This window comes from Nipponia nippon, unplaced genomic scaffold (assembly GCF_047370975.1).
Source record: "Nipponia nippon isolate SJK-2023a ecotype South Korea unplaced genomic scaffold, ASM4737097v1 scaffold_44, whole genome shotgun sequence".
NCBI classification, from domain to species: Eukaryota; Metazoa; Chordata; class Aves; order Pelecaniformes; family Threskiornithidae; genus Nipponia; species Nipponia nippon.
Window position 1 is genome coordinate 796128 of NW_028262363.1, and position 16758 is coordinate 812885.

The 16758-nt window shown below is 63.2% G+C and overlaps 1 protein-coding gene across 1 annotated transcript in view; it reads right to left on the reverse strand.

Moving 5' to 3' along the window:
- Nucleotides 1–8533: 8533 nt before the first annotated feature.
- Nucleotides 8534–16758, reverse strand: part of LOC148052786 (dual specificity tyrosine-phosphorylation-regulated kinase 1B-like) — a 30152-nt gene continuing 21927 nt past the window's right edge. Inside the window, exons 9-11 of the mRNA XM_087778538.1 lie at nucleotides 16329–16632; nucleotides 13662–13768; nucleotides 8534–9139 (exon numbers count right to left, since the gene is read on the reverse strand). Of these exons, the coding sequence (XP_087634664.1) occupies nucleotides 8534–9139; nucleotides 13662–13768; nucleotides 16329–16632 (1017 nt within the window). The remainder of the gene's footprint in view (nucleotides 9140–13661; nucleotides 13769–16328; nucleotides 16633–16758) is intronic.

Sequence of the window (16758 nt, forward strand, 5' to 3'; positions counted from 1 at the left end):
ACCACAGCAGCCTCCCAGTTTCTCCCAGTACAACCCCAGTGGGCCTCCCAGCACCCCATCTCCACTCCACCACAGCAGCCTCCCAGTTCCTCCCAGTTGAACCCCAGAGGACCTCCCAGAACCTCCCAGCACCTCTTCCTCCACTCCACCACAGCAGCCTCCCAGTGCCTCCCAGTTCAACCCCAGGGGACCTTTCAGCACCGCTTCCTCCACCCCACAGCAGCCTCCCAGTTCCTCCCAGTACAACCCCAGAGGACCTCCCAGCACCCTGTCTCCTCTCCATTCCAACACAGTGGCCTCCCAGTTCTTCCCAGTTCCTCCCCGTTGAACCCCAGAGGACCTCCCAGAACCTCCCAGCACCTCTTCCTCCACCCCACCACAGCAGCCTCCCAGTTCCTCCCAGTTGAACCCCAGAGGACCTCCCAGCACCCCTTCCTCTGCCCCACCACAGCAGCCTCCCAGTTCCTCCCAGTTCAACCCCAGAGGACCTCCCAGCACTCTATCTCCACCCCACCACAGCAGCCTCCCAGTTCCTCCCAGTTCAACCCCAGAGGACCTCCCAGCACCCTGTCTCCTCTCCATTCCAACACAGTGGCCTCCCAGTTCTTCCCAGTTCCTCCCAGTTGAACCCCAGAGGACCTCCCAGAACCTCCCAGCACCTCTTCCTCCACTCCACCACAGCAGCCTCCCAGTGCCTCCCAGTTCAACCCCAGGGGACCTTTCAGCACCGCTTCCTCCACCCCACAGCAGCCTCCCAGTTCCTCCCAGTACAACCCCAGAGGACCTCCCAGCACCCTGTCTCTCCTCTCCATTCCAACACAGTGGCCTCCCAGTTCTTCCCAGTTCCTCCCAGTTGAACCCCAGAGGACCTCCCAGAACCTCCCAGCACCTCTTCCTCCACCCCACCACAGCAGCCTCCCAGTTCCTCCCAGTTGAACCCCAGAGGACCTCCCAGCACCCCTTCCTCTGCCCCACCACAGCAGCCTCCCAGTTCCTCCCAGTTCAACCCCAGAGGACCTCCCAGCACTCTATCTCCACCCCACCACAGCAGCCTCCCAGTTCCTCCCAGTTCAACCCCAGAGGACCTCCCAGCACCCTGTCTCCTCTCCATTCCAACACAGTGGCCTCCCAGTTCTTCCCAGTTCCTCCCAGTTGAACCCCAGAGGACCTCCCAGAACCTCCCAGCACCTCTTCCTCCACTCCACCACAGCAGCCTCCCAGTGCCTCCCAGTTCAACCCCAGGGGACCTTTCAGCACCGCTTCCTCCACCCCACAGCAGCCTCCCAGTTCCTCCCAGTACAACCCCAGAGGACCTCCCAGCACCCTGTCTCCTCTCCATTCCAACACAGTGGCCTCCCAGTTCTTCCCAGTTCCTCCCAGTTCAAACCCAGAGGACCTCCCAGAACCTCCCAGCACCCCTTCCTCTGCCCCACCACAGCAGCCTCCCAGTTCCTCCCAGTACAACCCCAGAGGACCTCCCAGCACTCTATCTCCACCCCACCACAGCAGCCTCCCAGTTCCTCCCAGTTCAACCCCAGAGGACCTCCCAGCACCCTGTCTCCTCTCCATTCCAACACAGTGGCCTCCCAGTTCTTCCCAGTTCCTCCCAGTTCAAACCCAGAGGACCTCCCAGAACCTCCCAACACCTCTTCCTCCACCCCACCACAGTGGCCTCCCAGTTCCTCCCAGTTCAACTCCAGAGGACCTCCCAGCGCCCCATCTCCACCCCACCACAGCAGCCTCCCAGTTCCTCCCAGTTGACCTCGGGGAACCTCCCCGTGCCGCCTCGGGGGCAGGGAGTCGCTGCTGGAACGGGTCCTTCCAGTTCTCTGGAAATCCCAGTTTAACCCTGCCCCGTCACTGGGACGGACTGGGTTGGGCTGGGCTGACTCAGCCCTGAACCCCTCCTCATCCAATCAGCTCTCAGCTTATTAAGAGGCCCCTTAATGAGCTCGGGTGTTAATTGGCCGTAATTACCCAGCTCTAATTAACCCGGGCTGTCCCCACCTGCCCCGAGCTCCCATGAGGCTTTGCGTCAGAGGGGGCGGAGCCTGGCCGGAGGTTAATTGGGTGATTAATTAAGGGGGCGGGGTCTCGGGGTTCCCACAGACTGGGCCCAAACTGGTCCCAGTCCCTCGCCGCAGCTTGGCCAGTTGGAACAGAGGGAGGATGCTGGGGGGAGGGGGGCGTCCCCTTAACTCCCAGTTGCTCCCAGTGTTCCCAGTTGCCCCCCCCGCCCTCAACGTCCCCCACACCCCAGTTGACCCCAGCTCCCCCCAGTTGCCCCCAGTGCTCCCAGTTGCCACACTGTCCTCGACGTCCCCCACAACCCAGTTGACTCCAGTCCCCCCAGCTCCTCCCACTGCTCCCAGTTGCCCCCAGTGTGCCCAGTTGCCACACTGTGCTCAATGTCCTCCACACCCCAGTTGACCCCAGTCCCCCCAGTTCCCCCAGTTGTCCCACTGTCCTCAACGTCCCCCACACCCCAGTTGACCCCAGTCCCCCCAGTTCCCCCCAGTCCCCCCAGTGCTCCCAGTTGTCCCACTGTCCTCAACGTCCCCCACAACCCAGTTGACCCCAGTCCCCCCAGTTCCCCCCAGTCCCCCCAGTGCTCCCAGTTGTCCCACTGTCCTCAACGTCCCCCACACCCCAGTTGACCCCAGTCCCCCCAGTTCCCCCCAGTGCTCCCAGTTCCCCCCAGTGCTCCCAGTTGTCCCACTGTTCTCAACGTCCCCCACAACCTAGTTGACCCCAGTCCCCCCAGTTGCCCCCAGTGCTCCCAGTTGTCCCACTGTCCTCAACATTCCCCACCCCAGTTGACCCCAGTCCCCCCAGCTCCTCCCACTGCTCCCAGTTGCCCCCAGTGCTACCAGTGCTCCCAGTTGCCACACTGTCCTCAATGTCCTCCACAACCCAGTTGACCCCAGTTCTACCAGTTGCCACACTGTCCTCAACGTCCCCCACACCCCAGTTGACCCCAGTCCCCCCAGTTCCCCCCAGTCCCCCCAGTGCTCCCAGTTGTCCCACTGTTCTCAACATTCCCTACATCCCAGTTGCCCCCAGTCCCCCCAGTTGCCCCCAGTGCTCCCAGTTGCCCCCCAGTTGCGGGTCTATAGGGGTTCTCGGGGGGCATTTAGGGGCCCCTGGGAGCTATAGGGGACCCCCAGCGCTATACGGACACCCCCAGGCCTTATAGGGGCTGTAGGTGCCCTACAGATCTGTGGGTGCTATAGGGACCCCCCCGATACCATAGGGACCCCCAGGCCCTATAGGGACCCCCAGGTGCTATAGGGACCTCCTGGAGCTATACGGACCCCCAGGCACTATAGGGCCCTTCCAGGCGCTATAATGACCCTCCCAGGCCCTATAGGGACCCCCAGGCCCTATAGGGACCCCCAGGCACTATAGGGCCCTCCCAGGCACTATAAGGACCCTCCCGGGCGCTATAGGGACCCCCAGGTGCTATAGGGACCCCTGGGCCCTATAGGGACCCCCAGGTGCTATAGGGACCCCCAGGTGCTATAGGGACCCCTGGGCCCTATAGGGACCCCCAGGTGCTATAGGAACCCCCAGGCCCTATAGGGACCCCCAGGCACTATAGGGCCCTCCCAGGTGCTATAAGGACCTTCCTGGGCGCTATAGGGACCCCCAGGTGCTATAGGGACCCCTGGGCCCTATAGGGACCCCCAGGCGCTGTAGGGACCCTCCCAGGTGCTATAGGGTCCCACTGGGTGCTCTATAGACTCCTGGCTGCTATACCCCCCCCCCCGCAGGCATTATACAGACCCACCATAGGTGTATGGACCCCCCCCAGGAGGTGCCCCAGGCCCTATAGAGGCTTCTATATGCCTCCGGACACTATACAGACCCCACTAAGGGGGTACCAGGCCCTATACAGCCCCCCCCCAGGCCCTATATGGTCCCGCAGGCAGGCTGGCAGGGGGGATCCATCCCCTATAGGCCCCCCCCAGCCCCTATATGGCCCCTTAGCCCCTATAGGGTCCTATATACCCCTCTGGAGCTGGTGTGCGTGTGATACAGCCCCTATATGGCTCCCCAGCACCCCCAGCCCTATATGGACAACCCAGCCCCTATAGCCCCAGCCCCCATAGGACCCTCATACTCCCCCCTCCCCCCGGAACCATACAGCCCCACCAGTGCATGCTGGGAGGGGAATCCAGCGCCTATACGGGCTCCCCCTGGCCCCTATAGACCCCCCAGGTCACCCCAGCCCCTTGGCTCACCCTATAGGGTCCCTGTCCTCCCCCCAGCCCCTATAGCTCCCTCTGACCCTATAGGGTCTCCACAGCCCCTATAGCTTCCCCTGACTCTAAAGCCCGCACGCCCCAGCTCCTTTATGGTCAGCATAGGCCCTATGGCTCCCCCAGGCCCTATATGATCCATACCATCCCTACAGCCCCCCCTGAGCCTATTAGAGGGTTTCCTCCGCCCCTATAGGTCTATAGGGTCCTCCCCCATAACCTCGAGGGTCCCCTCCATCCCCTAGGCTCCCCCAGGCCCTAGAGGTCCCCTTGACCCTATATTGTCCCCTCGGCCCCTATAGGGTCCCCCCAGCCCCTATCACTCTCCATTACCCTATAGAGGCCCTATGGCTCCCCCTGACCCTGTAGGGTCCCAGCAGTCCGTATAGATCCCCCATACCCTATACAGACCCCTCCACCCGAGCTCCTATAGCTCTCCCTAACCCCACATGGTCCCCCCAGGCCCTATAGCTCTCCCTGACCCTATAGGATCCCCGCCCCGGTCCCTATAGCTCCCTTATACCCTATAGGGTCCCCCTAGGACCCTATAGCGTCCCCATACTCTATAGTGTACCCCCCAATCCCTACAGCTTCCCCACTATAGAGGGTCACCCTGCCCCTATATCTCCGCTCTACCCTATAGGGTCTCTCCCCCATCCCTACAGCTCCCCTATAGAGGGTCCCCTGGTCCCTATAGTGCCCCTATACCCTACAGGGCACCCCCAGTCCCTACAGCTCCCTCCGACCCTATGGAGAGCCTCACCATCCCTATAGCATCCCTATACCCTATAGGGGGTTCCCCCATGCCTATAGCTCCCCTATACCCTACAGCCCCTCCCCCGGACCCTATAGCTTCCCCTTATAGTGTCGTCTTTACCCTGCCCCATCCCTGCAGGGCCCCTTGACCCTATAGAGGCCCCGCCCCTCCCTACAACTCCCCTGTACCCTATAGGATCCCCCCAGCCCCTACAGCTCCCCTGTACCCTATAGGATCCCCCCAGCCACTACAGCTCCCCTGTACCCTATAGGATCCCCCCAGCCCCTACAGCTCCCCTGTACCCTATAGGATCCCCCCAGCCACTACAGCTCCCCTGTACCCTATAGGATCCCCCCAGTCCCTCCCTACAGCTCCCCTATACCCTATAGGATCCCCCCAGCCCCTACAGCTCCCCTGTACCCTATAGGATCCCCCCAGTCCCTCCCTACAGCTCCCCTATACCCTATAGGAGCCCCTCTAGTCCCTACAGCTCCCCTATACCCTATAGGATCCCCCCAGCCCCTACAGCTCCCCTGTACCCTATAGGATCCCCCCAGCCACTACAGCTCCCCTGTACCCTATAGGATCCCCCCAGTCCCTCCCTACAGCTCCCCTACACCCTATAGGAGCCCCCCACCCCCTACAGCTCCCCTGTACCCTATAGGATCCCCTCTAGTCCCTACAGCTCCCCCCAACCCTATAAAAGGTCCCTCTGGTCCCCATAGCTCCCCTCGATGCTATATACGGTCCCCCCACCCCTATAACCTATAGAATCTCCCCGCCAAGTCCCTACAGCTCCCCCTGAGGCTATAAAGGGTCCTCCATTCCTATAAGGCCTCTATAGCCTATAGGGTCCCCCCATGGCCCCTATAGCTTCCCCTTATCCTACAGCGTCACACCCCCCCTGCCTAGTCCCTATAGCTCTCCTATACCTTATAAGGACCTCCCCCAGTCCCTATAGCTCCCCTATACTCCATAGGGACCCCCCCCCCCAGGCCCTATAACTCCCCCTGACCCTATAGAGGGCTCCCCGGTACCTACAGCTCCCCCCAACTTTACAGAGCATCCCCCAGTCCCTACAGCCCCCCTATACCCTATAGGGACCCCCCCCCAGGCCCTATAGCTCCCCGATACTCTATAGGGTCCCTCCCAGCCCCTATACCTTATAGAGGTCCCCCCATCCCCTATAACTCCCCTATACCCTATAGAGCTCCCCCAGTCCCTATAGAGCTCCCCGAGTCCCTATACTCTATAGACACCCCCCCCCCCCGGTCCCTATAGCCCCCCTATACCCTATAGAGCCCCTCCAGTCCCTATACCCTTCCTATACCCCATAGAGCCCCCCTGGTCCCTATACTGCCCCCATACCCTATAGAGCCCGGTCCCTATACCCTCCCTATACCCTATAGACCCCCCCTAGACCCTATAGAGCCCCCTAGACCCTATAGGCTCCCTCCATACCCAACAGACCCCCCCAGACCCTACAGAGCGCCCCCCGGTCCCTATATGCCCCCCTATACCCTATAGAGCCCCCTAGACTCTATTGAGCCCTCCAAACCCTATAGGCTCCCTCCATACCCTATAGACCCCCCTAGACCCTATAGAGACCCCCCTGGTCTCTACAGGATCCCCTATAGGTTCTCCCTATAGGCCCCCCTATACCCTATAGACAACCCCTAGACCCTATAGAGCACCCCCCGGTCCCTATATGCTCCCCTATACCCTATAGACCCCCCCATACCCTATAGAACCCCCTAGACCCTACAGAGCCCCCCTAGACCCTATAGGCTCCCTCCATACCCTATAGACACCCCTAGACCCTATAGAGCCCCCCAGTCCCTATATGCCCCTCTATACCCTATAGGCTCCCCCTAGACCCTACAGAGCCCCCCTAGACCCTATAGGCTCCCTCCATACCCTATAGACCCCCCCTAGACCCTATAGAGACCCCCCGGTCCCTATACACCCCCTAGACCCTATAGGCTCCCCCTAGACCCTATAGGCTCCCCCTATACCCTATAGACCCCCCAGACCCTACAGAGCCCCTCTAGACCCTATAGGCTCCCTCCATACCCTATAGACTCCCCCCGGTCCCTATATGCCCCCCTATACCCTATGGAACCCCCTTAGACCCTATAGAGCTCCCCTAGACCCTATAGGCCCCCTCCATACCCTACAGGTCCCCTCCCGGTCCCTATATGCCCCCCTATACCCTATAGGCTCCCCCTAGACCCTATAGAGACCCCCCGCATCCCTATATGCCCCCCTATACCCTATAGTCCCCCCCTATACCCTATAGACACCCCCTAGACCCTATAGAGCCCCCCTAGACCCTATAGGCTCCCTCCATACCCTATAGACTCCCCCCGGGCCCTATACGCCCCCCTATACCCTATAGACACCCCCTAGACCCTATAGACACCCCCTAGACCCTATAGAGCCCCCCTAGACCCTATAGGCTCCCTCCATACCCTATAGACCCCCCGGTCCCTATATGCCCCGCTATACCCTATAGACCCGCCCAGACCCTATAGAGCCCCTGGTCCCTATACACCCCCCTAGACCCTATAGACTCCCCCTAGACCCTATAGACACCCCCTATACCCTATAGGCTCCCTCCATACCCTATAGACCCCCCCGTCCCTATATGCCCCCCTAGACCCTACAGGCTCCCCCTAGACCCTATAGCACCCCCCATCCCCTATAGGCCCCCCCATCCCCTATAGGCCCCCTATGGCCGGAGCAGTGAGGGCACCCGCGGGCGCTGCTGTCACCAGTTTATTCACCCCCCCCCCGGGACCCCCCACCATGCGGGGGGGGGGGGAAGGGGGGCACCCATGGGTGGGCCCTGGAGGGGGAGGGGGGCAGCACCCATGGGTGGGGGCGGGGGGGGGGGGCACCGTCTTTGGTACAAGGAATTGGGGGGACACGACCCCCACCCATGGGTGCCCCCCCCCCCCGGGGGGGCCCCCCCCCCCCTGGGGGCCCCCACGTAGAGCTTGGGGGGGGAGGGGGCTGAGACCCCCCCCCGCCGAATGGATGGGTGCCCCCCCAAAAGGGGTGGCAGCCCCCCCAAAAATGGGTGGGGGGGTCCCCCCAAAATGGGTGGCAGCCCCTCAAAAATGGGTGCCCCCCCCCCCCAAAATGGGTGCCCCCCCCCTCAAAAGGGGTGGGTGCCCCCCCAAAATGGGCGGCAGCCCCCCAAAATGGGTGGGTGCCCTCCAAAATGGGTGGGTGCCCCCCCCTCCCCCAAAATGGGTGCGCCCCCCCCCCCAAAAGGGGTGGGTGCCCCCCGAAATGGCTGGGTGCCCCCCCAAAATGGGCGGCAGCCCCCCCCAAAAGGGGTGCGCCCCCCCCCCCCGCAGCCAGATGGGTGCCCCCCCCCAGCCCCGCCATTTTGCCCCCCCCCAATAATTAATAATAATTAATAATAACAATAATAATAATAATAATAAAGCGCGGCGGCGGGGGGGGGGGGGGACGATGACACCGCCCGGGGGGGGGGGGGGGGGGGTCAAGAGCTGGCGGCCGCGCCCTGGGGGACGCAGACCCCCAAAATGGCCGAGTCCTCGTGCTCGGGGCGTCCCCGTAAATGGGGACCCCCGTAAGGGGGTGGGGGCCGTCCAAGGGGTGCCCCCCCCACCCCCTCCCCCACCCCCCCCGTTGTCACCCCTCCTCCTCCGCCGCCCCCCCCCCCCTCGAGTCCGGAAAGCCGATGGGGTGAAGGGGTGACAGTCCGGGTGATGGCGGGGGGGGAGGGGAGAAGGGGGGCTTGGGGTGGGGGGAGGGGGGGGGAGGGGGGGGGGGGGGGGGGAGGGGGCCCCCCGAAATCCATTCGTTCGCTTGTGGGGCCCCCCCCGGGGTGGGGGGGGGGAGGGGGCGGCGGGTGCTGGTGGTGCTGGTGGTGCTGGTGGGGGTGGGGGGGCGGGGGGGGGCGCGGGAAGGAAGGGGGGGCGCCCCCCCCCCCTCCTCCTCCTCCTCCTCCTCCTCCTCCTCCTGCCCCTCCCCCGCCGGGCAGGAGCGGGGGGGGGTTGGGGGGTCCCAAGGGGACGAAGGCGTCGGTGACGGCGGCGGCCGGGTCCCCCCCGGGCCAAGGGCGGGGCGGCTGCGCTGGGGGGGCCTGGGGGGGGAGAGAGAGAGAGAGGCGTTAGGGGGGTGGCACGTGGCCGCGGTGTCCCCAAGGTCCCCACGTCGTGGCCATGGTGTCCCCAACATCCCTACGTCGTAGCCGTGGTGTCCCCAAGACCCCTACGTCATGGTCATGGTGTCCCCAAGGTCCCCATGTTGTGGCCATGGTGTCCCCAAGGGCCCCACATTGTGGCCACGGTGTCCCCAAGGTCCCCATGTCATGGTCATCATGTCCCCAAGGTCCATACGTTGTGATTGTGGTGTCCCCAAGGTCCCCACCTCATGGTCATGGTGTCCCCAACATCCCTACATCATGGCTGTGGTGTCCCCAGGATCCCTACGTCGTGGCCGTGGTGTCCCCAAGGTCCCCACCTCATGGTCATGGTGTCCCCAACATCCCTACGTCGTGGCCGTGGTGTCCCCAAGACCCCTACGTCATGGTCATGGTGTCCCCAAGGTCCCCATGTTGTGGCCATGGTGTCCCCAAGGGCCCCACATTGTGGCCACGGTGTCCCCAAGGTCCCCATGTCATGCTCATCGTGTCCCCAAGGTCCGTACGTTGTGATTGTGGTGTCCCCAAGGTCCCCACCTCATGGTCATGGTGTCCACAACATCCCTACGTCATGGTCATGGTGTCCCCAAGGTCCCCATGTTGTGGCCATGGTGTCCCCGACATCCCTACGTCGTGGTCATGGTGTCCCCAAGGTCCCCAACTCCTGGCCGCGGTGTCCCCAAGGTTCCCACCTCATGGTCATGGTGTCCCCAACATCCCTACGTCGTGGCCGTGGTGTCCCCAAGACCCCTACGTCATGGTCATGGTGTCCCCAAGGTCCCCACATGATGGTCATGGTGTCCCCAAGACCCCCACGTCGTGGCCGCGGTGTCCCCAAGACCCCTACGTCGTGGCCATGGTGTCCCCAAGGTCCCCACCTCATGGTCATGGTGTCCCCAACATCCCTACATCATGGCTGTGGTGTCCCCAGGATCCCTACGTCGTGGCCGTGGTGTCCCCAAGGTCCCCACCTCATGGTCATGGTGTCCCCAACATCCCTACGTCGTGGCCGTGGTGTCCCCAAGACCCCTACGTCATGGTCATGGTGTCCCCAAGGTCCCCACATGATGGTCATGGTGTCCCCAAGACCCCCACGTCGTGGCCGCGGTGTCCCCAAGACCCCTACGTCGTGGCCATGGTGTCCCCAAGGTCCCCACCTCATGGTCATGGTGTCCCCAACATCCCTACATCATGGCTGTGGTGTCCCCAGGATCCCTACGTCGTGGCCGTGGTGTCCCCAAGGTCCCCACCTCATGGTCATGGTGTCCCCAACATCCCTACGTCGTGGCCGTGGTGTCCCCAAGACCCCTACGTCATGGTCATGGTGTCCCCAAGGTCCCCATGTTGTGGCCATGGTGTCCCCAAGGGCCCCACATTGTGGCCACGGTGTCCCCAAGGTCCCCATGTCATGGTCATCATGTCCCCAAGGTCCGTACGTTGTGATTGTGGTGTCCCCAACATCCCTACATCATGGCCGTGGTGTCCCCAGGGTCCCCGTGTTGTGGTCATGGTGTCCCCAAGGTCCCCACATGATGGTCATGGTGTCCCCAAGGTCCCCACGTTGTGGCCATGGTGTCACCAACATCCCTACGTCGTGGTCACGGTGTCCCCAAGGTCCCCACGTTGTGGCCACGGTGTCCCCAAGGTCCCCACATTGTGGCCACGGTGTCCCCAAGGTCCCCATGTCATGCTCATCGTGTCCCCAAGGTCCGTACGTTGTGGCTGTGGTGTCCCCAAGGTCCCCACCTCATGGTCATGGTGTCCACAACATCCCTACGTCATGGTCATGGTGTCCCCACGGTCCCCACGTTGTGGCCATGGTGTCCCCAACATCCCTACGTCATGGTCATGGTGTCCCCACGGTCCCCACGTTGTGGCCATGGTGTCCCCAACATCCCTACGTCGTGGTCATGGTGTCCCCAAGGTCCCCACCTCCTGGCCGCGGTGTCCCCAAGGTCCCCACGTCATGGTCATGGTGTCCCCAAGACCCCTACGTCGTGGCCATGGTGTCCCCAAGGTCCCCGTGTAATGGCCTTGGTGTCCCCAAGATCCCTACGTTGCGGCCATGGTGTCCGCAAGGTCCCCATGTTGTGGTCATGGTGTCCCCAAGGTCCCCACGTCGTGGCTGTGGTGTCCCCAAGGTCCCCATGTCGTGGTCATGGTGTCACCAACGTCCCCACGTCGTGGTCATGGTGTCCCCAAGGTCCCCACGTCATGGCCATGGTGTCCCCAAGGTCGCCACCTCATGGTCATGGTGTCCCCAACATCCCTACATCATGGCCGTGGTGTCCCCAAGGTCCCCACCTCCTGGCCATGGTGTCCCCAAGGTCCCCACCTCCTGGCCGCGGTGTCTCCAGGGTCCCCATTTTGTGGCCATGGTGTCCCCAAGGTCCCCACGTCATGGCAATGGTGTCCCCAAGGTCCCCATGTCATGGTCATGGTGTCCCCAACGTCCCTATGTCATGGTCATGGTGTCACCAAGGTCCCAATATCGTGGCCATGGTGTCCCCAGGGTCCCCACGTTGTGGTCATGGTGTCCCCAAGGTCCCCATGTCATGGTCATGGTGTCCCCAACGTCCCTATGTCATGGTCATGGTGTCACCAACGTCCCAATGTCGTGGCCATGGTGTCCTCAGGGTTCCCATGTCATGGTCATGTTGTCACCAACGTCCCCACATCGTGGCCATGGTGTCCTTAGGATCCCTATGTCGTGGCCATGGTGTCCCCAAGGTCCCCACCTCATGGTCATGGTGTCCCCAACATCCCTACATCATGGCCTTGGTGTCCCCAAGATCCCTACATCATGGTCATGGTGTCCCCAAGCTGCCCATGTTGTTGCCATGGTGTCCCCAAGGTCCCCACCTCCTGGCCGCGGTGTCCCCAAGATCCCTACGTCGTGGCCATGGTGTCCCCAAGGTCCCTACATCATGGCCAGTGTAACCTCATGGCCCCTGGTGTCCCCAAGGTCCATGTCACCCTCCCGGTGTCACCAGAGGGACCCCCAAGGTCCCCGAGGTCCGTGTCTCCCACCCGGTGTCACCAGAGGGACCCCCAAGGTCCCCAAGGTCCGTGTCTCCCCCCTAGTGTGACCAAGATGTCCCCAAGGTCCATGTCACCCTCCCGGTGTCACCAGAGGGACCCCCAAGGTCCCCAAGGTCCATGTCACCCACCCAGTGTCACCAGAGGGACCCCCAATGTCCCCGAGGTCCATGTCTCCCTCCCGGTGTCACCAGAGGGATCCCCAAGGTCCCCAAAGGTCCATGTCACCCTCCCGGTGTCACCAGAGGGACCCCCAATGTCCCCAAGGTCCGTGTCTCCCCCCTAGTGTGACCAAGATGTCCCCAAGGTCCATGTCACCCACCCAGTGTCACCAGAGGGATCCCCAAGGTCCCCGAGGTCCGTGTCTCCCCCTTAGTGTGACCAAGATGTCCCCAAGGTCCATGTCACCCTCCCGCTGTGACCAAGATGTCCCCAAGGTCCATGTCACCCTCCCGGTGTCACCAGAGGGACCCCCAAGGACCCCGAGGTCCGTGTTTCCCCCCTAGTGTGACCAAGATGTCCCCAAGGTCCATGTCACCCTCCCGGTGTCACCAGAGGGACCCCCAAGGACCCCGAGGTCCGTGTTTCCCCCCTAGTGTGACCAAGATGTCCCCAAGGTCCATGTCACCCTCCCGGTGTCACCAGAGGGACCCCCAAGGTCCCCAAGGTCCATGTCACCCTCCTGGTGTCACCAGAGGCACCCACAATGTCCCTGAGGTCCATGTCTCCCACCCGGTGTCACCAGAGGGATCCCCAAGGTCCCCAAGGTCCATGTCACCCACCCAGTGTCACCAGAGGGACCCCCAATGTCCCCAAGGTCCATGTCACCCTCCCGGTGTCACCAGAGGGACCCCCAAGGTCCCCAAGGTCCGTGTCTCCCCCCTAGTGTGACCAAGATGTCCCCAAGGTCCATGTCACCCACCCAGTGTCACCAGAGGGACCCCCAAGGTCCCCAAGGTCCATGTCGCCCTCCTGGTGTCACCAGAGGCACCCACAATGTCCCTGAGGTCCATGTCTCCCACCCGGTGTCACCAGAGGGATCCCCAAGGTCCCCAAGGTCCATGTCACCCACCCAGTGTCACCAGAGGGACCCCCAATGTCCCCAAGGTCCATGTCACCCTCCCGGTGTCACCAGAGGGACCCCCAAGGTCCCCAAGGTCCGTGTCTCCCCCCTAGTGTGACCAAGATGTCCCCAAGGTCCATGTCACCCACCCAGTGTCACCAGAGGGACCCCCAAGGTCCCCAAGGTCCATGTCGCCCTCCTGGTGTCACCAGAGGGACCCCCAATGTCCCCGACGTCCATGTCTCCCTCCCGGTGTCACCAGAGGGACCCCCAAGGTCCCCGAGGTCCCTGTCTCCCCCCGCCCTGGCCGAGGTGTCCCCAGGGGTGGGTGGGGGCACCCATGGGTGCCACCGGCGGTACCTGGGGGCTCTGCATCTCGTAGTCGGTGTGCGGGGGCGCCGCGCTGCTGTAGTAGCGGTTGCTGTAGCGGTAGCTGCGGTTGTCGTTGGAGGAACCGCTGGAGCCACCTGCAAGGGACAGCGGGGACGTCAGCGGCGGTGGCACGCGGTGGGGGGGGGGCCGAGGGGACGGGGTGGCCTGGGGAGATGTCACCCAGCAGGACATGGAGCCTGGTGGGACAGGGACAGGGATGGGACAGGACTGAGCCCCGTGGCCACGTTTTGGGCCACCACGATGACCCGAGAAGATGTCACCCAGCAGGACATGGAGCCTGGTGGGACAGGGACAGGGATGGGACAGGACCGAGCCCCGTGGCCACGTTTTGGGCCACCACGATGACCCGAGGAGATGTCACCCAGGAGGACATGGAGCCTGGTGGGACAGGGACAGGGATGGGACAGGACCGAGCCCCGTGGCCACGTTTTGGGCCACCACGATGACCCGAGAAGATGTCACCCAGCAGGACATGGAGCCTGGTGGGACAGGGACAGGGATGGGACAGGAGCGGGTGCTGTGGTGGCTTTGGGAGCCACCACCCAGCAGGACATGGAGCGGGGTGGGACAGGGATGGATCTGGGACAGGACCGAGCCCCGTGGCCACGTTTTGGGCCACCACGATGACCCGAGGAGATGTCACCCAGGAGGACATGGAGCCTGGTGGGACGGGGACAGGGATGGGACAGGACCGAGCCCCGTGGCCACGTTTTGGGCCACCACGATGACCCGAGAAGATGTCACCCAGCAGGACATGGAGCCTGGTGGGACAGGGATGGATCTGGGACAGGACCGAGCCCTGTGGCCATGTTTTGGGCCACCACGATGACCCGAGAAGATGTCACCCAGCAGGACATGGAGCCTGGTGGGACGGGGATGGGACAGGACCGAGCCCCGTGGCCACGTTCTGGGCCACCACTATGACCCGAGGAGATGTCACCCAGCAGGACATGGAGCCTGGTGGGACAGGGATGGGACAGGACTGAGCCCCATGGCCATGTTTTGGGCCACCACGATGACCCGAGAAGATGTCACCCAGCAGGACATGGAGCCTGGTGGGACAGGGACAGGGATGGGACAGGAGCGGGTGCTGTGGTGGCTTTGGGAGCCACCACCCAGCAGGACATGGAGCGGGGTGGGACAGGGATGGATCTGGGACAGGACCGAGCCCCGTGGCCACGTTTTGGGCCACCACGATGACCCGAGAAGATGTCACCCAGCAGGACATGGAGCCTGGTGGGACAGGGATGGATCTGGGACAGGACCGAGCCCTGTGGCCATGTTTTGGGCCACCACGATGACCCGAGAAGATGTCACCCAGCAGGACATGGAGCCTGGTGGGACAGGGATGGATCTGGGACAGGACCGAGCCCCGTGGCCATGTTTTGGGCCACCACAATGACCCGAGAAGATGTCACCCAGCAGGACATGGAGCCTGGTGGGACAGGGATGGGACAGGACCGAGCCCCGTGGCCATGTTTTGGGCCACCATGATGACCCGAGAAGATGTCACCCAGCAGGACATGGAGCCTGGTGGGACAGGGACAGGGATGGGACAGGACCGAGCCCCGTGGCCACGTTTTGGGCCACCACGATGACCCGAGAAGATGTCACCCAGCAGGACATGGAGCCTGGTGGGACAGGGACAGGGATGGGACAGGACCGAGCCCCGTGGCCACGTTTTGGGCCACCACGATGACCCGAGGAGATGTCACCCAGGAGGACATGGAGCCTGGTGGGACGGGGACAGGGATGGGACAGGACCGAGCCCCGTGGCCACGTTTTGGGCCACCATGATGACCCGAGAAGATGTCACCCAGCAGGACATGGAGCCTGGTGGGACAGGGACAGGGATGGGACAGGAGCGGGTGCTGTGGTGGCTTTGGGAGCCACCACCCAGCAGGACATGGAGCGGGGTGGGACAGGGATGGATCTGGGACAGGACCGAGCCCCGTGGCCACGTTTTGGGCCACCACGATGACCCGAGGAGATGTCACCCAGGAGGACATGGAGCCTGGTGGGACGGGGACAGGGATGGGACAGGACCGAGCCCCGTGGCCACGTTCTGGGCCACCACGATGACCCGAGAAGATGTCACCCAGCAGGACATGGAGCCTGGTGGGACAGGGATGGATCTGGGACAGGACCGAGCCCTGTGGCCATGTTTTGGGCCACCACGATGACCCGAGAAGATGTCACCCAGCAGGACATGGAGCCTGGTGGGACGGGGATGGGACAGGACCGAGCCCCGTGGCCACGTTCTGGGCCACCACTATGACCCGAGGAGATGTCACCCAGCAGGACATGGAGCCTGGTGGGACAGGGATGGGACAGGACTGAGCCCCATGGCCATGTTTTGGGCCACCACGATGACCCGAGAAGATGTCACCCAGCAGGACATGGAGCCTGGTGGGACAGGGACAGGGATGGGACAGGAGCGGGTGCTGTGGTGGCTTTGGGAGCCACCACCCAGCAGGACATGGAGCCTGGTGGGACAGGGATGGATCTGGGAGAGCCCCAAACCCCACGGCCATGTTTTGACCCACCACCATACCCCAAAACTCCAAAGTGTGTCCCCCCCCCCCCCCGCCAGGCCTCAGAAGACCCCAGGTGACCTCGGGGTGGGGTCCCTACCCGAACTGGAGATGGAACTGGTGGTGCTGGTGCTGTGGCTGTGCTCCATGGCGGGACTGGTGGAGGTGCTGTTGCTGGTGTTGGTACCTTCATCGTTGGTCTTCTTGAAGAAGTTGTGTTGGAGAGCGTAGAAAGGGGTGATGCGACTCCGGGGTTCGTAGTCCAACATCCGTAAGACCAAGTCCTTGAACTTGAGGTAGTCCGAAGGGGCGTGGCCTTGCTCCCCCGCCCGCCGGCCCCCCGGGCCACCGCTCTCCACCCCCAGCACCTCGTGGAGTCGTCGGGTCCCCGGCACCTTGTATTCCTGGGGGGGGGAGGGGAGAGGTGAGGTGGGGTGGGTGGGGGGTGTTGGGGGGCGGGGCTGAGGGGTTTGGGGGGGTCCCTGATGCTTTGGGGGGGCCTGGGGGGATCTGAGAGGGTTACTGGGCCG